The sequence below is a fragment of the Opisthocomus hoazin genome, chromosome Z (genome assembly GCF_030867145.1).
Source record: "Opisthocomus hoazin isolate bOpiHoa1 chromosome Z, bOpiHoa1.hap1, whole genome shotgun sequence".
NCBI lineage: Eukaryota > Metazoa > Chordata > Aves > Opisthocomiformes > Opisthocomidae > Opisthocomus > Opisthocomus hoazin.
This window is the reverse complement of record NC_134454.1, coordinates 80,174,958-80,196,380: the sequence shown is the minus strand read 5'-3', so window position 1 is coordinate 80,196,380 and position 21,423 is coordinate 80,174,958. Positions and strand designations below refer to the sequence as shown.

The 21,423-nt window shown below is 60.7% G+C and overlaps 4 protein-coding genes across 7 annotated transcripts in view; 1 reads left to right on the top strand and 3 right to left on the bottom strand.

Moving 5' to 3' along the window:
- DNAI1 (dynein axonemal intermediate chain 1) overlaps positions 1-7,902 on the top strand; it is a 155,927-nt gene extending 148,025 nt beyond the window's left edge. The window contains exon 20 of the mRNA XM_075411270.1: positions 7,740-7,902. Within this exon, the coding sequence (XP_075267385.1) occupies positions 7,740-7,844 (105 nt within the window). The 3' untranslated portion in view covers positions 7,845-7,902. The remainder of the gene's footprint in view (positions 1-7,739) is intronic.
- Positions 7,903-9,079: 1,177 nt separating this feature from the next.
- On the bottom strand, positions 9,080-10,756 carry ENHO (energy homeostasis associated). Its single transcript, XM_075410911.1, has 2 exons — positions 10,668-10,756; positions 9,080-10,426 (listed from the first exon to the last, which is right to left on the bottom strand). Exon 2 carries the CDS (start codon positions 10,131-10,133, stop codon positions 9,948-9,950), a length of 186 nt encoding a protein of 61 aa, XP_075267026.1. The 5' UTR covers positions 10,134-10,426; positions 10,668-10,756; the 3' UTR covers positions 9,080-9,947.
- Positions 10,757-11,172: 416 nt separating this feature from the next.
- On the bottom strand, positions 11,173-13,728 carry RPP25L (ribonuclease P/MRP subunit p25 like). 4 transcript variants are annotated; one of them, XM_075411272.1, is made up of 3 exons: positions 13,673-13,718; positions 12,912-13,052; positions 11,173-12,481 (listed from the first exon to the last, which is right to left on the bottom strand). In XM_075411272.1, the coding sequence occupies exon 3, from the start codon at positions 12,470-12,472 to the stop codon at positions 11,912-11,914; it is 561 nt and encodes a 186-aa protein (XP_075267387.1). In that variant the 5' UTR covers positions 12,473-12,481; positions 12,912-13,052; positions 13,673-13,718; the 3' UTR covers positions 11,173-11,911. The 4 variants fall into 4 exon arrangements, with proteins under 4 accessions (XP_075267387.1, XP_075267388.1, XP_075267386.1 ...); XM_075411273.1 differs by lacking the exon at positions 13,673-13,718 and adding an exon at positions 13,548-13,635; XM_075411271.1 differs by lacking the exon at positions 12,912-13,052 and having other exon boundaries at positions 13,673-13,728.
- Positions 13,729-14,255: 527 nt separating this feature from the next.
- DCTN3 (dynactin subunit 3) lies at positions 14,256-19,442 on the bottom strand. Its single transcript, XM_075410792.1, has 7 exons — positions 19,333-19,442; positions 19,107-19,191; positions 17,220-17,306; positions 16,481-16,564; positions 15,776-15,834; positions 14,963-15,022; positions 14,256-14,662 (listed from the first exon to the last, which is right to left on the bottom strand). Exons 1-7 carry the CDS (start codon positions 19,423-19,425, stop codon positions 14,573-14,575), a joined length of 558 nt encoding a protein of 185 aa, XP_075266907.1. The 5' UTR covers positions 19,426-19,442; the 3' UTR covers positions 14,256-14,572.
- Positions 19,443-21,423: the final 1,981 nt, after the last annotated feature.

The window sequence follows — 21,423 nt, the reverse complement described above, 5'->3', positions numbered from 1 at the left end:
CATATTCACATCCGTGTTTGGCTGCTTTTATTAAACTCTAATCCGTAACAGTTTACTGAGCTGTCATGCAAAAATGTGAAAGTGAAGCTGAAGGAAGAAAAAAAAAAAAAGATGCTGAGTGATAAAGAAATGTTGCTGGGTGGCTGACGGTGCTACCTGCCAGCTGGCATCAAGGGCTGCAGCTTAGGTCTGCCGGAGTCCCTGTGCACTGCAGGACGTCTCCTTGATTTTGCCCCTTTGGATGGGTTTGATGTACGTGCCTGTGGGTGCAGTGTCTGCCCGAGCCTCTCGCTGCCGGGCTGCCAGCCCGAGTAAAGAGGTGCTGAAGATGTGGCTCTTCGTGGTAGGCACAAGAGCTAAGGAAGCCTGGGCATCTTTAGGATGGCTTAGGCTGCATTGAGGCTTGGTGTCTGAGTTTCACTGGAATTGCGGTGATGTCTGAGGTCAAGCTAGAAGCCAAGGTATTGTCTGTCTAGTGGTTTGTATGGACAATCTCAACAAAAACCCAATTCTCACCTCGTTCCTCCTCACTGCTTGGGTCTGAGAGATCCTGCAGCTAAAACATTGTGCACCAATGCCCCCACCAGCCTTTCCATCCGATGCCATTGCAACACGCGGCATGTGGGCAGGCTTTGGGTAACGGGGCTTCCCATGAGAGGTGCTAAGACCTAATTACAGTAATCCATCCCATCCAGAAGAGCTGGATAGCGCTGCAGAAAGTCTAAACCCAGCAGGGCTGGATCCAGGGTTTGAGGACGGTGGACCCTGTACCCCACAGAGGTGAAGGAAAGTGTATCCCATCCTTCTGTCCTTATCTCAGTGAGGGTTTGCACCACCAGGACTCCCTGGGCCGGAGCCAAAAGCTTTTGGGCTTTTAACTCTGCTCCAGCCCTTTTACAAAGCCCTGCTCCATTCGAGGCAGCTTCTGTTTGCTTGTCTCAGTGACCGAGGGTAACGATGCCCGAAGGCAAAGCTGTTCTCCACCTCACACACACACTGCTCACAGTTAGAGTGCGGCCAAATCGTCCCCAGGGCTGGCAAAACCCGGTGTGACATCTTGCAGGAGCAGAGAGCCTGCTGCTGACGCTTCCTAATCACAGCACCTGTGCAGGGCAGAGTTAAAGGTATTTGCTCATTTGACCTGTTCCAGATCATAATATCTTTGGATAACTTCAAAATTTATCCTTCACTTTAAAAATGTTTTTTTTTGGTGGTGCATGAACCGAGGATCATGGCCACATCCCTGTTTTGAACTTGTCATATGCCACAAAAGCAGAAGACTGTTTTAAATTACTTTGGTGGGTTTCTGCAGCTGGTACTGGGATAAACTGAGAAGGAGTTAATGAGCCATTGTAAAGCCCAGTTCACAGGAGCTGTGGGGACCGCCACGGGCCCTGTGTGCGCTCGGCTTCGCCTTGCTCACTGAAGTTTTCATGCATGGCTGCTAAATGTGGTCTTCTTATGGCTATATTTAGGTGCCTAAATTAGTGGTGTGTAAGAGACGTCGCTTGTGGCTCTGGAGTTCTCAAGAACAGGGAACGTTCAGCATGGCTGGAAGCCAAATCGCTTTGTCGGCAGCCCATGCAGAAGAGCTCAGCGCTAAGCCTTGCTTAGCCCTGAGGTGGGCACGGTCCAGAGTCTGTCCTCCAGCCTGCCGTGCCCACCGGCACCCTCCTCGTGCTCCCCCGTGCCCGGGGCCGGTGAGCCCGTGCTCCGCGCTGCGGTCGCTGCGAGATGGGCCGTGCCACTCCGCAGCCTGCCGTGATCAGCCGGGGTGTGCAGCGGGATCAGGCCAGCCAGCAAGTGCTTGCAGAGGGCACTGCCGATGCTTCATCAAATCCTGTTAGCACAGTTTGCCACAACCTGCTTCAGAGGCTCGCTGCTCGGTGTGTCTTGACCGCCTTGCTGAGGGTCAGTAGGGATTGCACCGTGGCACCGCTCGCCACGAAAGCGAAAGCCAAGCTCCTCCACGGCTTTGCTGGAGGCTGCCGAAAGCCACGGGGAAGGGTTTGGCTCTTCCTGTGTGCAAGTCTTTTGCTTGGCCAGAGAACGCTGCAAGGAGGGTGAGCAAGGGTGCGGGGTCCCAGCCGGCCTCCGGCAGAGCAGACGCGGAGCGGTGGTGACGGCTGTCCTCCCTCGCAGCTGTGGGTGAGGGTTTGACCTTGCTGTCAGCTCTCTGCTGCTGCAGAGCCCGTCCACTCCATCAGACGATCTCTCCCCTCTCCCACGGGTGTTTGTGAGCCAGCCAGCCCCGTGGCGTGCTGCGGGCAGGTACCCACCATTTAGATACAGGTGACCCCTGCCCACATCCCCTGAGTGTCACCCAATTCACTCTGGCTTATTCCCAGTGAAGGCTGCGAGGGGACCTAATAAATGTTTATAAATATCTGAAGGGTGGGTGTCAGGAGGACGGGACCAGACTCTTTTCAGTGGTGCCCAGCGACAGGACAAGGGGCAATGGGCACAAACTGAAGCCTGGGAAGTTCCGTCTGAACATGAGGAAGAACTTCTTCCCTCTGAGGGCGACGGAGCACTGGAACAGGCTGCCCAGGGAGGTTGTGGAGTCTCCTTCTCTGGAGATATTCAAGACCCCCCTGGACAAGGTCCTGTGCAGGCTGCTCTGGGTGACCCTGCTTCGGCCGGGGGTTGGACTATATGACCCACAGAGGTCCCTTCCAAAGCTGAACATTCTGTGATTCTGTGATTCTGTGATCCCACCCCCTTCTGGGTCTGATCCAATTTTGTTTGCACCTCCTGCCTGTCAGGTATCACTCACCTTCGCTCCTGTACCTTTACTGGCAGATGTGTGCCGCTGGGCCACAGACTGGTCCCAGCGCTGTGTCTTCGCTGGTTCCAGTGGCTTCACTGGGGACTTCCAGCAAGCAAGAGCAGGTCACCTGGGGCCACGAGACCTGTCTGCCCTGCTGTGCCTTGGTGTGGTTCGGTGCAGATGCTAGCAGTGGTCTCTCGAGTCAAACATGTGAGCTGGAGCAAGGAGAGGTGCTCGCCCTGAACAGCACAGGCTTTAGCTTGGAGCTGGAGGGATCAGCATCTTTGAGGCCAATGATCCTGTGTGTTGCTGATGCCTGAATGACCCAGTCATCCCCTGGGCTTTTCTGCCGGTTTCATTCCCTGCAAGCAGTACATTTCCTGCGTCATTTATTTCCAAACAGTAGCAAAAAAAGCCTAAATCCTTATCGCCAGTCTGTCAGCTAATCCTGCTGTGGGCCAGGAGCAACATTGTCAAATCAGGCTGTGAGTGTGACTTGAGGCTCTCCGTGGTTGATAAGCACGTTGCTGCTGTATGTAAACAGCCTTCTGGAGAGCCCAAAAGTGGTGCTGGCACAGGCTTCATCCCAGCTTCACCCGCTATATGACAGCATCGGGTTGCAAGAGGACCATGATGGGGTAGGTTTTGGAAGGCTTCAGGGCAGAGGCCATATCACACCCCTGTCCATGCATGTTAGGTTGGTGGCCCTGGGAGACAGTGAGGAAAATTTTGCTGTGTTCGTGAAAGTGTTTGAGTTTCCTTGGTCTTCCCAACAGAAATGCTCTAAGGAAGTCTCTTCTGTGCTTTCGTTCATTGAATTCACCAGACCTGTCATTGGCATGTTTTACTCATACCCCTGAGCAGGATAGAAGGAGCAAGAAAAAGCCTTCTCCAGAAGCAACACACTTCTGAAGTCCTGGCAGGCTCTATGCCCCTTGCCACTGCGGATAATAAGGATGGGAGTTTTGGGCAGCCCCGTCGGTGGCTTCTTGGAGCTTCTCACCCCCTTCAAAGTCAGCCTGTAAAAGCTCAGACTGCTTTTGCACGGGAAGGTGGTGTCCTAGGTCACTGGGCTGCTTCGTAAAGTGGACAGATCCTGTCCCAGCACAGCTGTGCCCAGAAATCCCATTCTGCCAGGACTGGCAGGGAGAGCCAGGCCTGTGCCTCTTGGCTAGCTCAGCAGGGGGAAGGGTCTTCTCTACTCCTGCAGAATTTATGGGGACTTTTCTGTCAATGTGTGTCCCAGCATGGTGACTTTCTTGCTACTTTAAAACAAAAACATGTTTTGCTTTGTTTAATCGAAACCTTACAGCAGATGTTTTATGATTATTCCACCAATGGGAGGAAAAATAAAAGGATGCTGAAAAGTGCCAACATCATGGCTTTTATGGGAGCGTTTTATTAACTCGGCAGTTTACTGTTCAGCTAGGGAAGGAAGGCATCAGCCAAGACGCAGGGAATTCAGTTTAAATGACTTCCATATCCTGGGTGTAGACTTCAGTGTGTGCTAGGATGGGGAGGGCTGGCTCTGGGGCCCCCAGGGCGATTGATCTGGGGTCTTCAAACAGCCAGTCCTCATCTTCATCCTCATCCTCATCCTTGTCCTTGTCCTCATCCTCATCCTCATCCTCATCCTCATCCTTACCCTTGTCCTCACTCTGCCCTCACCCCTGGGGCGCCACTTCAGTCATCTTCCACCTCCTGCTTTGCTTCCAGTGTCAGTATTCACCTTTGGGGATGAGAGGACCATCAAGGCTCCTGCAGCAGTTGTGCCCGCACTGCGGATTGGGCCAGGAGCCCTGTGCCTCAGTTTCCCTGCCTGGAGAGCCAGAGCGGGGCCCAGGCATAGGGCAAAGGGAGCCTGAGGGCAGTGGGGGACTTGGCCATGCACACAGCAGTGTGGGGGTATGTAGGGAGTCTGCTCCCCATCTCACCTCCCTGGGGTCATGCTCCATCGGTGGGGCAGGGTCCATCCCCCTGCAGCCCCTTTTCTGCCCCTGCCATGAGTTTTCCCAACACACCCCTCATCACCATTTCAGACAAGAGCATTTTGCTCTCCTGCTGGGAACAGTTAGCAATAAAATCGATGCAAACACTGCTGTGAGTGGCTCTGGTACTGGTTTGATGAGCTCCTCAGGGACAGGCCTCCCATGTAAGCTCAGTTCTGCATCTGTCAGCTCCGGGGGGGGGATGCTCTGCCCCAGCTCCCTCTCAGCTCCCGACGAGCCCCATGGATGCGGTGTGAGCAGGGATGCAGGCGGAGGACGGGCTCTGCCACACGCCAGGTGGGAGCCCCATAAGTGCCCTTTCCACGCCTGGCCGTGGCATCCGTCGGGAGGGAGAGCCCGCTGGCAGCCGCACATGGCGGTGATGCTTCCCTGCACTGTGCGTGCTCCAAGGAACTGCAACAGCTCTGCTCCGAGAAGGGCTGCTCCTCAGAGGCCTGACACAGACCAAGCCCCTGGATTTGTAGGAAGCTGCTGCGTGCACCCAGGAAGATGCTGTGGTGCAGTGGTCGTGCCGGCAGCCAGCCGGCAGCAGCCTGGCCAGCTCACATGCACAGCCACCCCGGGAAGAGCAGATGGAGGAATAAAGGGAAACTTTCCATTCCAGTGCCCCCAAAAGGACATTATAATTTTCCTTCCCTGTTGTCATCTTTCTTGCCTGGTTATGTGGTGTTAAATTAGGGCTCTGGTTCAGTTATGGCTCATTACAGTCTTGCACGTGGCTTTGTTGCAGCTTGCTTAGAAATATCAAAGAGACAAGCCAGTGAGAAAGTTGAGGTTTTAGGGACAGCTCAACGACTAGGAGCTGAGCCTTGCCTGTGCTCGGTGACTTCAACAAGGCTCAGACACAGTCTCCATGGTTCCAGTGTTACTACCTGGAGGGCATCAGTCAGGCACCCTCCCCGACCCTACCAGTGGGGAGAACGAAGGGGTTGGAATGGAGGTAGGTTGATGGGAGATGGCCTCAGCATCTCCTTTTCCCAGACAAGCAAAGCAGTTGCCTCTTTAGCCTGTCCCAAGGTCCTGTGTGTGGTGCTGTGTGCGATGCAGGGTGCCGAAGGGAGTATTTTGAATGCCATCAGACAGCAAAGCAGCTTTTCTGCAGAAATAGCTAAGTCCCGAAATACGCCGAGCAGCTGTGTTTATCTCAACACCCTCACTCAGAGAGCTGCTCGGCTGTGACGTGGGCCATTAGCACAAACATCGTTCCTAGCGCCCGGGCCAGAGCCACGAAGGGTGTTGCTCACTTGGCAGCGTTCATACAAATGGGCGCTGTCCCGGCATGCAGTCCGTGGACACGGTAAATAAAAACAACCCTAGCTTGTCCCAGCGCTTGGATGAGCAGCTGGTCCGTCTTCTTGGGAGCCGAGGGGTTTCCGAATGTCCCTGTTCCGCCTCCCCCAGGGCTGCTGTCACCCCAGCCATGCCCTCCGGCAGCTGAGGAAACCTCTGTGCTGTCAGGGTTGTGCTGGGCTGGGACAAGGCAGCAGCCCGGGGGTCCCCTGGGGACTTCCTTCCCCGCAGTCATCATCTTCAGCAATGCCCACATTTGCTGGAGAAACGTAGCACGATCCGTGCAGCCCTACGACTTTCTCTCTGCTGTGCCCCCGCGTTTCTTTCCGGCGCGGAAGGAAAGGTGTGCGTTTGCAGCTGCTGCACCCGGGGCCGTTAGAGTAGCTGATTCGGTGGGAGGAGAACTGAGCTTTTCTGAGTGGGGAGAGAAGAAAGCAGGTGGCCTCCTTGCTCAGATGCTGCATGCTGCTTCCCTTGGCCTCCTGACAGAATCCCCATGCAGAGGCTGTGCTTTGGGGATGCCAGGAGGAGCCGGCACGGTGGTTTTCCATGGGCTGCCTCCAAGACCGGTTGATGATGTTCCCTCTTGCTGTGCCACAGGGTGGGGGACCCGTGGCCACCTCTCCTGAGCCCACCTGCCAGGCTGGGTGCCAGCCTTCCTCCTCACCTGTGCTTGGCATCTGCTTTTGGGGGGGCCCGGAGCCATGCCGGGCATAGCGGAGCTTCCCAGCCCCGGAGCAGGCCCCCTCCCCAAATCCAGAGGCACGGTGAGAGCTGGCGCAGGGGATGGCTGCGAGCGGAAGGCAGCACTGAGCGGCAGAACGCGGAGTCTGGGTGGGTGTTGTCCGGGAGGAACCCCGCGGGGTAGATGCTCAGCTGCAGGAGGGCTCGGTGGGCTGAATGCAGGCTGGAAAATTGCTTTGCTGCAGCTGTGTCTGCCGTGAGAGGCACCTGGAGAGCCCAAACCAGGTTATCACTTTCCCAAAGGCCCTGAGCTCGGACGAGAGCAACACGCTGCAGCCCCACAGTGGGGGGGACATGCTCCGCCCGAAGCATTGGGTGGCACTGGTACCTGTAGCAGGGACGTCGTCCCCCCCACCAGGCCTGGCAGCTCCTGCTGATCCCAAGCAAGCGAGGACTGAACCGGGCAGGTTTATCTCCATCATGCTACGTGGCTTCCCCCCAGACACTGGTGTTTGCTCTAGCACCTGGGGAGCACCAACATAGGGTGGGCATGGTGGAACCATTCTGGGGAGGTGTGGACATCTGCATCACTGTCGCTGCCCTGGGAGTTGTGCGTGCCTGGCGCATCCCCGGGGCCTGGGGGAAAAGGTGGGGGGCTCAGAGGTGGTCCACTCCCACAGGGCTGAGAAGGGCTGGGAAGAGAGAGGCAGAAGAGGGTTTGTGTCGCTGTGGATCAACAGATTGACTCCCATCCCCACTCAAATGCTTCCTTACAGCCCTTCCCCAGCCCATGGGGGCTTTCACACATCTCATGGCACCTTGGGCTTGAAATATGGGGACAGGCAGGCACATCCCCCAGTGGATCAGCCCCCGGCGAGGGCTGAGAGCTGGGACACGGCAGCCCAGCAGCCATCCCTGTGCCGGACCCCTTCCCATCCCTGTGGTCCTCCCTGCTCACAGCTCTGCCCCGCTGGCTCTCTTTGCAGGAGAAGAAAGGCCAGGAGGTGAAGAAGGGCCCCGAGGTGGAAATTGCGAAGCTGGACAAGCTGCTTAACCTGGTGAGAGAGCCGGAGAGCAAGGCAGGGAAGTGAGCGGAGGGGGGGGCAAAACGATGGCTCTGCCTGGGGCCGCCAGCTGAACAAGCCCGGCTTTGATGGCGGCTGCTTGGCATGCGGACCGCGGGTCCGGTGCCGCCCGCTCTTTGCATAGCGGGAACGCTTCGCCTCCGTGCCCTGACAAATAAACGGAGGTGCTGGGGGAGCCGCCGCGTGCAGTCATCTCCGGGGTCAGGCAGACCTCACCGTGCTCGGCCCCCAGAGCCGCACGGCCCTCAGCTCTCCCCCACCCTTGGCCAGGCTTGCACCGGGCGACAGCCCCACGGAGGGCGGGTGAGGGCTGGTGCCGCCAGCCCTGAGGAAACCTCTGGGCTGCCGCTCCGCCGCAGCCTGTCCCACCATCCCACCGTCAGCGGTGTCCAGCGAGACTGAGCACTGAGCTGCAGCCCCACAGCCGTTCGTGGGGTCACCCAAGCACAGCCCCTTGGGCTTTGGGGTGGCAGAGGGCAGCTGGGGGCCTGGGCTGGCCGCCACGACTGTGGGAGAGCAACACGCCATCACTGCAAGCGGGGTGCCATCGCAGCAGCTGCCGGCTGTGAGCATCCCACAGCTCCCCTCGGCCCAGGGGGGTCGGTGGGGGGCTCGGCCGCCTCCGCCCAGCCGGCGGCTGCGGGAACAGCTGGGTGCCCGGGTTTGCAGAGCCTTCCCACCGCTCCGGCACGTTGCGGCAGAAGGATTAGCTGCTACGTGGCTGTGGTGGCAGCAGGAGCCGCGGTGGCCTCACCGCATGCTGATGAGCAGGGACGGGCTGTCACCGCTGGAGCCTTGCACACAGCTGCCAGGACTGGGCACCAGAGGTGCTCGTTCCACCAGGCAGGGGTGATGGCAAGTCTCCTCCGTCCGCTCAGCTGGCCTGCATCTCCCACAAGCGTCCCTGCAACTTACGGCCACGGCTTGGAAACTCTCCGGAGCCCGCAGCACTGGGGCTGGGGGCTGCTCCCTGCTGACAGCCAAACGCCCCCGGCCCGGGCAGACATGCTGCGGGCGTGGAGTACACAGCCAGGTTTCTCACCCAGCATTTAAAAGCCACAGACGGATGCAGACGTGAGCCCTTCCTCATCGCCATCGCCCGGCAAACCACCGGCAGTCACGCAGGGACATCGGCCACGGGCGCTGGGGCAGCTGCTCCTCAGCCCTGCGGGACAGGCAGGACACGCCGCCTCCCCCAGATTTTTCCAGGCGCTGGGCAGAGCTCAGAGACGTCACCCAGGTCCTACAATTGGTTTATTAGTCTAGTAAAAACACCGCTGCAAAGGGGTGCGTTAGCTACACCTGACACGGGGAGGAACCACGGGCTCTGCCAAGCCTGGCCAGGCCTGCGCAGGGACCCTGGCCGCCCTCCCTCCCAGCACAGCCCACCCCACTGTCCCCTGATGGCAGCAGCTGTGCCAGCAGGGACCGTGGCTACTGCTCAGCTCTAGGATGGGCAGGGCAGAGCCCTCTGAAGCCCACAGGACCTGCAGGCAGGGTGAGGGAAGGCAGCTGCCAGGCTGGGGGACAAGCCAGACCACCAGCGTCCCTCCCCGCAGATCCACTGTGGTCCCCGGCGAGTGACGGGGCCGGAAGACCAGTCACCGTTACCGCTGTTGGGCCAGGCACCCTCGTCTCTCCCCACGTCTCCCACCTCCTCAGCAAAAAGCCATCCCAGGCTGCTCTCGGCGGGCACGGGGACTCCAACCAGGGCACGTCTGCTGCCCGTCGGACCCCACCGGCAGGAGGGCAGGCAGGGACCCAGTGAGGAGGAGGAGGGCCGTTCAGCTGGCAGTGTCGGTGCTAGTGCCGGAGAGGACTGACAGACCGGGGACAGACGGACACACCATGCAGACCCTCTCGCGGCTCGGGGACAGGCAGCATTATCCCCAAAGCACGTCCCCGGCCGCCGTCTCTCCATCCCCGCCGTCACTGCGGTCATCGCAGGGACTTCACACACCAAAACCAGGCAGGAAGGGCTGTGCCCCGCGTCACAGACCCCGCCAGCAGCTCGGCGTCCCCTCTGCTCTCATCCTGCCCGTCCAGCGCCCCAGTCCCAGCGCGGGCATCCACCTCCGGCACAGCCGGGCACCCAAGTCCCCAGGCGGCTCAGGGCTGCAGCAGGTACTTCTCTTCGTTCCTTGCCTCGTCCGTGTCAGAAGCCGGGCTCTTCTTGGGGCATGAGGGGGTCCTGCAGGCCTTGCAGAGGATGAGGAAGAGGATGAGGATGAGCAACGCGATGACACAGTTAAAAGAAATCGCCACGACCGCTCCGGTGGAGAGAGCGGCCCCCATCGCCCCTGTCCCGCCGGAAAAAGCTGTGCCGGCGGCGCGGCCCCAGGCGTGGGATGCCAGCGCAGCGATCGGGCGGGCAGCCCCAACCCGCCGGCATTGGCAGGGGACGGGGGGGACGGCGGCGGGGCTGGCGGCGGGATGGGGACGGCGTCGCCCCGTCGGCGTTCGGCCGCTCGCAGCCGCGTCCCGCGCTTCACCGCGACGACGGCAAAGGTCGGTCGGAGCTCTTCCCTGGGTTCCCCTCCTCCGGCGGCGCGCTGGGGACGCGGGGACCCCTCTCCCCCCTCCTGCGCCTGGAAGGGAGAAAGTCACGGTCACCGCCTGCTCGAGGGGACGGGCGGCCGAGCCCCTCGGGGTGGGCTGCGTGGTGCCAGGGCCCGGGGGGCTGGGCTGGGGGGACCCTTCCAGCGCCCCGCTGTCCCCTCCCCGTCCCCTGCGAGGTCCCCGGCGGGAGACCCCCCGTCCCCGGGGCACCGGGCGGCGACAGGCGCCGCCGGGCCCGCGCTCCCGCCGCGGGGCTCCGCCGCTACCCACCTGCCTCCGCGGGACCCCTCCGGCGGGCGGGGGCCGCGGTGCCCGGCGTGGACCCCGGGCGCGGTTCCCCGCGGTGGGCGCCGCAGCCCCGGCGCTGCCCGCTGCCTCCCGCCGCCGCCGCCGCCGGGGGGGGGCGGGCCACCCTGCCGCCCCGCCCCCCTCCCCGCGCCGCCCGTGCGCCATTGGGCGAGCGCTCGGCTCCGGGCCCGCCCCCCTCGCCCGCAGCCCACGTGAGCGGCGGGCAGCCCCTGCCCCCTGCCCTCTGCCCCCCCCTGCACCGGGGGGGGGGGGGGGGGGAGGGCACCCCGAGGAGGGGGTCCCGGAGACCCCCCCCCCCGGATTGTAAAGTTGAGCGGTAAAGGCAGGAAGGAAACCGTCCCCCGCCTCAGGGGGCCTTCGGCCACGGGAGGAAAAGGCGGGAGAGCGGCCGGAGGAGCCGAGCGCCGGCAGCGCCGGCAGGCTGACCTCCAGCGGCCGAGGGGGACATGACAGACCGCACGCCACGCCGAGAGGAAACTTTTATTTTAAACCCATCTCTGCGCGTGGTGAAGGAGCAGGAAGGGGAGAGGACAGCGTCCTTCGGAGCCCGCCGTCACCACCACCCCAGGGCTGCCGCAGGCTGGTTATGAGCCAGCTCCTGCACTCGGACAGAGCGAGCGGCAACCGTCAGCCCCGCCGAGGAGAAAGGGGGACAGGAGGGGTGCGACGCGCACGCGGCCGCTCCCGGAGCTGCATCCCCGCAGTCCCACATCCAAACCAACGGACGGCCTCAGCAGCAGACGGATCTCGGGCACAGAAGTAGCGGCCGGCCCAGCCTGCGCCCCGCTGCCCGCTCACACCAGCTCCGGCGACGCAGGCGGCAGCGGGGGAATCCGCGCCGGACACCGTGTCCACTCCGCACGGCGCCAAGAGCCACCTCCACCCGCCGCCCGGGCTGCTGAAACCCGGCTCCGGGAGCGGCCGCTCGCCGGGGCTCACCGACAAGACGCCAACGGTCCTTGCTCAGGAACAGGCGACTCCTGTCCTCCCCGAACCACACGCTAAGGAGCGCAGCCTCTGACAAGGGAACTTCTCAAAACACAGTTTCAGACAGCTACAGTCACATCCGTTTTGAAACAGTCAGCTTCTCCTGCCCTCCCCTAACAACTCCACAAGCCCCCGTGTTCAGCAGCAGCTTTCCAGCTACGGCAGCTGGCTTCTTTCCGTAAATCCCCCAAACCGCACCCAAGCGCAGTGCCGGCGTCTCAGGACTTGGCGCAGGACTCCCCGGGCGCTGCTCCCGCTGAGCGAGGGTGCTTCCCGGTGCCGCCAGCTCCCCTGCCTCCACCCTGCTTCCTCTTCATCTGCCCCTGAGACTCCGCTTTCAGCGTCTCGATCCAGAAGGCATCAAAGGAGCCCGGAGCCTGGTATCCCGGCTCCTGAGGGTCGAGGGCGTCCTTGCTGAGCAGGACGCATATGGCAGGGATGTTCCTCTTCACCGTCAAGGCATCGAGGCCCGCCTCAGGCACAATGGGTTCCCAGATCTCTTCGATCTGTTTGAAGAGCACTTTGGTGATCTGGTGCAGCTCTTTCAGCCTTCGTTTCATGATTTCCACACAGGTGATGGTCTTGCTGACGGCCTTGCCTGAGCCAGTGAAAAGAATCTGCCTCACCGAGTCCAGCTCCATCCTGCCGATGGCATAGCCCATCAGATTTCTGATTTTGCTTCCGTCCTTCACCTTCATTTCAATAATATCTGGAGGCAGGTCGGTGAAAGGAAGAGGACAAGGTTTCTCCACAATTTTGGTCTTCTTATAGTTCTCCATTCTGCAGCACTGAAAAGAAAAACGGATCCATTACTGCAAACACCCACTATAACTGCTGCGCAAGGAAACTCTTGACACAAGCAGCTACAACCTTTTCCCTGAAGGGCACCCAGCGCCGTCAGAGCTGGGGATCCTGAAAAGGCCTATCCGACAGATCAGCAACAATGCCCTACTCACTCGTACCCAGCCTTCCTCAGCACGTACCCACAGCACGAACACTGCCACAGGGCAACCTGGGCCCTGACAGGCAGGCGGTGAAAAGAAAAGGGCTGGTGTTGTGGGCCTGAGCAGGATGAAGTACAAAACACAGGCTGTATCTCGGGGAGAAACAGAGCGCCAACGGGTGAGCAGAGGTTACTGGTAACAGAAGACACTGACAGCAGCTGCACCCTGCGAGCCGCACCGCAAGGAGCGCGGGGTGAACCCAGGCGCAGCTCACCTCCAGCAGCTCAGCCACGTTACAGACACCGGCTTGTGGGGCTCCGAGCCCCACCGCTGGTCACCCCAGCCCAGGTGACACGCCAGGGACCAGGAACTTGACAGAACAGCGCAGGTCACAGGGGAGGTGGCAACCCAGGGGCTGCAGGCAGCAGACAGGTGGCCGGCAGGAAGCAGAACAACAGAAAAGCACATGATGAACCCAAAAACGGGCTCTCTGCGGGACAGTGAAGGACAGAAAGCCCCAGCCTCGCAGCTCCCCGCTCTGCCAAGGCGGGGTCCCCCCGCCCGCCTTCTGACCGAGGCCTGCCCCATCCGCGCGGGGCAGCCCCCTCCCCACCACGGGAAGCCCCAGGTGCCCAAGCACGCCGCGCGAAGGCTGCCGCACCCACAGGCTCGGCAGCCCCGAGCACCCCCCCCTCCCCCCCCCGCGGAGACAGGGCAGGCCGGCGCGGCCTCCCCGCGCCCAGCAAGCGCGTCCCTCCCGAGAGGCCCGCACCCCACCGCGGCCATCGGGGCCCGGGGGCTGCCGTCGGGGCGGGTGAGGGGCTCCCGCGAAGCCGGTGCTGCCGGGAAGGGGGGCAGGCGGGGCTGGCGTGACAGGGCCCCGGGAGAGGAAAGGCCAAGAGCCGGCTACCGGGGGAGGAGGAGAGCCGGGCGGCTCCCAGAGGAGCCCCAGGGGAAGCAAGGCGCCGCCGCATGGTCCCGGAAGGAGGCCGGGCCTCGCCACGGCGGGAGCGGGGATCCGCGAAGGGCTCTCACCTGCGCCCGCCTCACGGCGCGACCCTCGCCACAAAATGGCGGCCGGCGCCAGCACCGCGCAGGCGCAAGGCGGGCGGAAGGAGGGGTGCGGTGCGCAGCGCCCCGGCCCCGCCCCCCAATCGCGGGGCGGTGGGCGGTGCCCAGAGGGGTAAGCCCGCCCCCTAGCGGAGCGTCCCGGACGCCCTCGCCCTTATCCGCGCGGGAAGGCCGGGCCCCGGGCAGAGCCCCCCGAGGAGGGACACGGAGCACCGGGACTGCCGAGCGCCCTGGGACTGCCCCGGTCCCGCGGGGCTCCCCGCCGGCGGGCGGCGGGCCTGGGACCCTCCCCACGGCACGACGGCCTCTGCAGCAGGAAAAGCTGCGGCCCCGCGGCGGGCAGGACGAAGGCGAGAGCCGCTGCCCCGGCCAGCGCAGGGACAGCAGGGGCTGGGGGAAAACCCCCGCCAGGCCCGAGCCCCCCGGGGCGGAGCGGGGAAGGCTGTGGGGCTGGCAGGGGGATCTGCCCGCCCGAGACCCCAGCGATGTCCCGGAGCCTGCCCCGAGGCGGGGACCGGCTGCGCCACGGAGGAACAGACAGCCCAGCCAGCGTTCCAGGACTTTACTGCGGCCCACAGCACGGGCAGAGAGGGGTTTTTAAATACGCTACAAACCAAACCGTGTTACGGGGAAGCGCAAGGTTTGCAAAGGGCGGCGTATCGAGGAGTAGCGTGGCTTCAACGCGGGGCCGGCGCAGCTCGGCCGCGGAGGCAGGGCGCTGCCCCGGGAGCCCGCCGTGTCACCGGGAGCGCGCCCAGGCTGCGCAGGAGGATGCCGAGGTGATGGGGCGCGCGCTGCGGCCTCTCCTGCGCGACCCAGGGCCAGCAGGGCTCCCCGGGGCTCTCCGCGGTCCCGGCCCCGCCATCACTCCGCTGCCGGTTTCGCTCCCTTGGCCGTTTCCAGCCGCGTCAGTATTTCATTCCACTGGACAAACTGCTTGGAGAGAAGCAGTGTCTGGACGGGACTGTTAAGGGAAAAGAGGTGGGAACAGCAGGGAAGAAGCCGAGGTCAGAGCGCCCAGACGGCACGGTTACAATCCCCGCTCCGTGGGAGGGCACCGGGCCGCAGAAAGCCCGCACGGACCCGAGCGAGCCAGGCGCTGAGCCGCGGCGCCACGCCAGGCACTGACAGCAGTCCAGGAGGCACCTCGGGGGCTTTCTGCAGACAAGAGCAGAGCTTCCCCATCCGCTGTGGTTTTAGGACGCGTCTCAGCGCTGGGATTCTGCTGCGCCAGGCCCAAGGCTCAAAGGATACCATTTTGTTGTAGTCTTCGAGGAGCGTCTTGACACTGTCGGTGAGATCTTGACGCTGTTCCTGCGAAGAGGGGAGCCACAGTGAGCGAGCAGTATGTCAGCTGAAGGACATCTGTCCTCCCAGTCCCTGACAGCACAGGGGCCAACACACCCAAGGCCAGCACTGAGATTGGAGCTCAGACCCTGGCTGTGGCCACTCACTGCAGCTGGAAGCGTTTCAAGAGTCAAGAGAAAGGTTACACGCAGGCCAGCTCGCCAAGCCCCAAAGCCCCTGGGCTAGCGTCACTGCCTGCCTCTCCTCAGCATCCACACTTCGCTTGCTCCAGGAGGGAAACTCACAGCAAAATGCTGAACGGGGGCATTAGGCGCTGCCCAGGCAACTCATCACCAGCTCGAGGAGCAGGCAAAGGGCGAAGGAGAGGTTGAAGAGACAGGGTGACAGGATCGACAGCCTTCCAGAGACGGGGATACTGGAAGGGTGCAACACCTCAGTGGCCCAGTGCACGGGGAATGCCAGCTGGTTAAACCCACTGCTGCTGAAGCACCACTCCAACCTCTATTTCAGACAGGCTTACGGCAGCCAAAGCGCTTTTCCAGTTCCGACTCAATTGTCAGAGATCCTGGCTATTTTCCCCCCCCAACCCCCTCCCCCAGGTGCTCACGCGTCTCTAAACTGCAGCATGAATATCCCGGACAAGATGTACAAACAAGCCTGCTCTAAACGAGCATTTCAAGCCATTGCAAGTACAGAGCTGTCAGTACAGCCACTAACAAACAGTTCCTCCCCCCTGCCAGTCAAGACGGTTCACGCTACCTGCTGCTGTATGTGGATCTGAGAGAGTCGCTGCAGTTTGGCTGCATGGTCCGGAACCGCTGAAAGCACAAAAGAGAAATCCGTTTCGTTTGCTTTGCGTCACGTGGGATTAGTTACCAAAATAAAGACCATTCCTTCTCCATGAGCACATCACAGCAGAGCTCTGCTCGCTGAATGCAAGCGCCACACGCCACAAACACGTCTTCTACACCACACAAACCCCCTAGCTAGCCTCCACATTAAATACCAAGTTTACTTGCAAACTGCTTCTACATGGCATGAGTTACGGGATGCCCGTGGTGAGAACCACATCAGCGTAAACTACCTGGATGAATGTCAGGGCAAGTGATTAAACAGCCATTTACACCAAGAGCAGAGATGCTCTGGGCGTCACAGAGCTTGTAGGAAGGAGTGGCTCCACAGCCCGCTGACCGTACACAGCGCTCAGCCACCAGTCTCCACTCTCTCTGCCAAGCCGCTCTAACCTGCTTCCCGACCTACTCTCTCACCTCCTTGACCTTGCAGGGGATGTCAGAGCAGCAGGAGGGAGGAGCAGACATACTTTGTTTGTACCTACTTTACTCACACCAGGCTGTAAGGTTAGCTGTCCTCAAGTCTGAGGCTCAAGAAAAAAAAAGAAAACAGGACAGGCAACAGCTTGGCAGGTGGCACTTGCAGGTCAAATTTGCAGAAGAAAATGCATACCTAGGATACTGGCACTGTCCAAGATGGGCTGGAGGTTCTTGACCTGCTCCAGGAGGGCTGCTCTGGAAGGAATAACCTGCTCCTCTGATTCAGAAGGGACAAAAAGCAACATCAGTGAAGACAAGACACTGCTCTGGCTTTTCACAGCTACTGGTGAAGCAACTTTTCCAGCTGATCTAGGTATACAGCAAGGGGCTTGTTTATGATTTTATTCCGATTTCTGTGGATTCTGGTTCACACTAACTTAAGGCAAGGAAAATTAAGTTCACACTAACTGAAGGCAAGGAAAATCTCCACCAAGTTTCATTCGCAGACTATACCAAAACAAGGCTGAACCAAATTCCTTGGGGCAAAAGAGGACAAGAGTAGAAAGTGTTCAAAATACATCCAAAGGTCTTCCACTTTCATCACAGCCTAAAAGAGTATTGGAAGTGGAGTGACAAAAGCTGTTCTAACTCCAGTTTTTCTTTTTAACCTTTTATTAATTCAGGCTTAAAATGATCAATACTAAGTAGATCAGAACTGACACAACTGCAGCATGGACACGCACAAGGGAGCACTCAGGGCGACAGACATCCTTGTGCAAACCATCTCTCTGACAGCTCTAAAGAGGGTGCCTTGCCAGGTCTTTACAACTAAAGAAAAGAAATCCACCCCAGTCCATCCTGGGGAAAAAGACAACTTTTGCAGTGCTAAAAAACAAAAAAGCCCAAACATCTCCTCTCATTTCATACCATACCTGCCAAGATGAACTGCAGCTTCATTGCGTCCGGAACAGCCATCCTATCAATGTACTGAGGGTCGAGGTATTTTATGACATCTTCAACTAGAGTGAAAAATAGGTGTGGAGACAAAAAGTAGCAGAGGTTATTGCCTTTACAAGCACAAGCTTCCCCCATGCTATACATCAGGTTACGTTGTAAACACTACCAACTTAGGGTCCTTTTTTTTTATCCTCTCAGATTCATGAATTTCTACAGCACTTGAGAAACTGTGACTTTGGAGCACCGTAACCAAGAACTGACAAATGACTCAAGCCAAGTAACTGCTTCGTTACAGACACCCACAACACTTGCTTCTTATTTCACAGAATCATCGAATGGTTTGGGTTGGGAGGGACCTTTAAACGTCATTTAGTCCAACCCCCTGCAGTAAGCAGGAGCATCCTCAACTAGATCAGGTCACTCAGAGCCCTGGTCCAACCTGACCTCAAATGTTTTGGGATGGGGAGCGCATCCACAGCTTCTCTGGGCAGCCTGTGCCAGTGCCTCATCACCCTCACAGTGAAGAATTTCCTTCTTATATCCAATATTAATCTACACTCTTTCAGTTTAAAGCGATTACCCCTTGCCCTACTGCTACAGGCACTACTAAAAATTTTGTTATCATTATTTTGATAATGGTATTAAAGGTGAGTGAAGCTTCTTCCTGCCCTTGAAACAAAACCAGCCAATAGTCCTCCATCCTTAAAATAATCTACAAATAAGCGGTTTACATTTTTATACTGAATGGCCACCGCAGCCTTAGACCACAACAACCCTGTCTACACAGACTGCTCCTTCTGCGATACCAGACAGCAAAACCTGGACAAGCTGCAGCTTGGCAGGACAAAGCACCGCTCTGGTGTCCACTCCTGACACCCCTCAGTTCAGAGGCAGCTCCCCAGATCCACCACCAGTGGCTGCCTGTAATCCTTACTGCTCCCACCACATGCACAGGAGAGAGCTGCTCTACAGTGCCCGAGAGGTCCAAGCGTGCAGGAAGCCATTTCAGGATCTCACGCTCCAAAAGCCCTCAAGGGCTCTGTTTCATGTGGCGCAGATCGCTGCACCGATACAGGCAGAAACCACACAAATAACAGCTTGCAGCAGCCCATATCCCATCCCCAGGAGCTGAGTGGAAGAAAAGATCCCACTCAGTTATGTATTTCTCTGTCAAATTTTCAGCTATGTATTTCTACCCCTCTGCTCTGCCCTAGTGAAGCCCCATTTGGAGTACTGTGCCCAGTTCTGGGCTCCCCAGTTCAAGAAAGATGAGGAGCTACTGGAGAGAGTCCAGCGGAGGGCTACGAAGATGGTGAGGGGACCGCAGCATCTCTCCTATGAGGAAACGCTGAGGGAGCTGGGCTTGTTCAGCCTGAAGAAGAGAAGGCTGAGAGGGGACCTTAGAAATGCTTAGAAATATCTGCAGGGTGGGTGTCTGGAGGATGGGGCCAAACTCTTTTTCAGTGGTGCCCAGCGACAGGACAAGGGGCAATGGGCACAAATTGAAGCAGAGGAAGTTCCGTCTGAACGTGAGGAAGAACTTCTTCCCTCTGAGGGCGACGGAGCCCTGGAACAGGCTGCCCAGGGAGGTTGTGAGTCTCCTTCTCTGGAGATATTCAAGACCTGCCTGGACAAGGTCCTGTGCAGCCTGGTCTAGGTGACCCTGCTTCAGCAGGGGGGTTGGACTGGGTGACCCACAGAGGTCCCTTCCAACCCCGACCATTCTGTGATTCTGTGAAATACGCAAAACAAGAGCCCAGAATCAAAGGGGCTCACACAGTGAGTGGGGGAGGGATTTTTGTTTCAAGGAGGCAACGCCACACAGGGGTTCCGCCCTTCCCACCCCCCCCGAGGCCGCTCACTTTTCTTAAACAGGATTTTGATCCTCTCCCTCTTGCCGGCGATGCTGCTCAGCGCCACCTGCACCTTCACCAGCTCGTCCGCCACCTGCAGAGGCACAGGGGAAGGGGACGGGCCTGTCAGACCCCGCCGGGCCCGGGGCGGGGAGGCCGGGCGGCCCCAGCCGGATACCCGAGCCGGCAGCGCCGTCCCCCGGTCTCTGCGACCCCCCTCCCTCCCCCCCGGTACCTTGCGCGACCCGGAGGCCCCGTCGCCGACGCGCTGCTCCAGCTCCTCCAACCTCCACTGCAGCCGCCGCAGCTCCGCCACCCCCGCCGCCATCTTGAGCCCCGGCCGGAAGTGAGCGCCGCTCCGCTTCCGGCCCGCCCCCGCCCGTTGCCATGGCGGCGCGTTGCTAGGGGCCGCCGTTGCCGTGGAGACGAGGCCCGGCGGGGCGGGAAGGGGAGATGGCGGCTGGCGGGGAGCGGGGCGGGAGGCGCGAAGGCCCTCTGGGAGGCGGGGAAGGGCTGGCCGCAGCCGGTCAATGGCGGTTTTGCGCTGCGGAGGGAGGCGTGCGGATCCCCCGCCGCCCTGGGCGGTCGGTGGCCGCTCCGCTCCGACGTGGTCTCCCGGCGAAGAGGGGCTGGGGTGCGTGGAGAGATATTGATGCAGCGATGCGCGGGCCGTGCCGACTCTGGGCCTTTGAAATCTAGCAGGCTGCCGCGGCCTGTCCCCCGGGCCTCAGCCTGCCCGGCTTCACCTCTCCGCTACCGACCAGCGCAGGCGACACTCGCTGAAAAGCGAGACGCTAACGAACGCGGGGAGCCCGCCGCCGGCACTCGCGACCGCAGTGATCCCCCAACGGGACGGGGTGAACTCTTGGCAGCCGCACCCACCGCAGAGAACATGCCAGAGGCTTTCCGAACTGCCGAGGGGACGAAGCTCGGGAGTCTCCAAAGCGTTCCCCGCGGCCCGGTCGTGCCCGTGTAGCATCTGCAGTGCCCGGGCTGCCCCGGGCGGTCTCTGCCCCGCTGGGCTGCACACACGGCGCCGGGAGCTGCACCACTGTTGTCCCAGGCACTGGGGAACCCCCACTTGGGGTCCCGGGCCAGGCTTTTAGGTCAAAACCACCTGCTAGTAGCAAGTACTTCATTAGCATGGCTGGTAATGGGGGCTGCATGCCTTTGGGGGCCCCCCCCCCCCCGACCTTTGCCGAGTGCAGAACCCACTGTGCCCTCAAACAGCTTTTGCCTTCTAGAGGCGTTCCTGCAGGGAGATGTACAGGGCTGCCAGCCTGCGGGAGGGAGCTGTGGGGGGGCCCAGGCCTCCAGCAGCCACCGTGGCCCCCCCAGACCTCCCTGGAGGAGCTGTGTGGGCAGCGGGTGAAGTCTGAGGCTCTGTGTGCTCTGCCTTTTTTCCCGGGGATCGATAGCTGGGCTGTGGAAGAGGAATCTTCAGAGGGGAAGAGCTGCGCTTTGTTCCACAAAGGCAACAATTAGAAATGGCTTCGTTAGCGCAAGTGCCCGGGGGCTGCGGAAGGGGCTGGGGGCTGCGCACACAACGCTGCTCTGTGTTTAGAGGGCACTGGATCCACCGTGGCCTCTGCCCAGTGTGGCGGGCGATGCCCAGGAACACACAAGTGCCCGTGCTAGAGGGTCACAGATCACCCAGTTCCCCAGGGTGAGAACTCCAGGCAGTCCTGAGACCCCGGTACTGGGGTGGCTTTGGCACGGCCGCCTGCCCCCAGCCCGGCGCTGAGGCCGCATCCAGCGCTCCTCCTGCTCGGCCGCATCGCCCCCGCATCCTCCGTCTCCCCCCTCCCGCTCAATTACAGACCCTGCGGGACGCGGGAAGCGGGCATCGATCAGGGCTGGTTACTCAGGTGACAGCAGCCGTGTCCCCGAGCCCCCCGGGGAGCGCGGCAGCCCACGCCGCCCCCCGAGCTGCGTAATGAGTGGGGTCGCGGGCCGGCACCTGCCCTCCCAGCCCCCCGGGGCCCTGGTGCTCAATGAGCCGGGGCCAGCACTGCCCGGCAGTGACAGGGGACGTGAGACCCCAGTTAAGGCTGCATCGATCCTGCTCCGGCCCCGCTTGGTGGGCTCTGCTGTGGGTGCAGGAGGTCCGTGCCGGGGCTGAGCTGTCCCACACCCTGCCACCCCCACCCCAGAGCAAACACCCTGGGACCATCTCGCAGCCCGAGGCACGCACTGACACACTCACACCCACTGGCAGGGTCCCTCTCGCTGCCCCAGCCCAGGGCAGCCCTAGGGTCCTCTGCGAGCATCCCGTGTCCCCACTGTGTCCCCCACCACCACTTCCCTACTGTGTCCCCACCGTGTC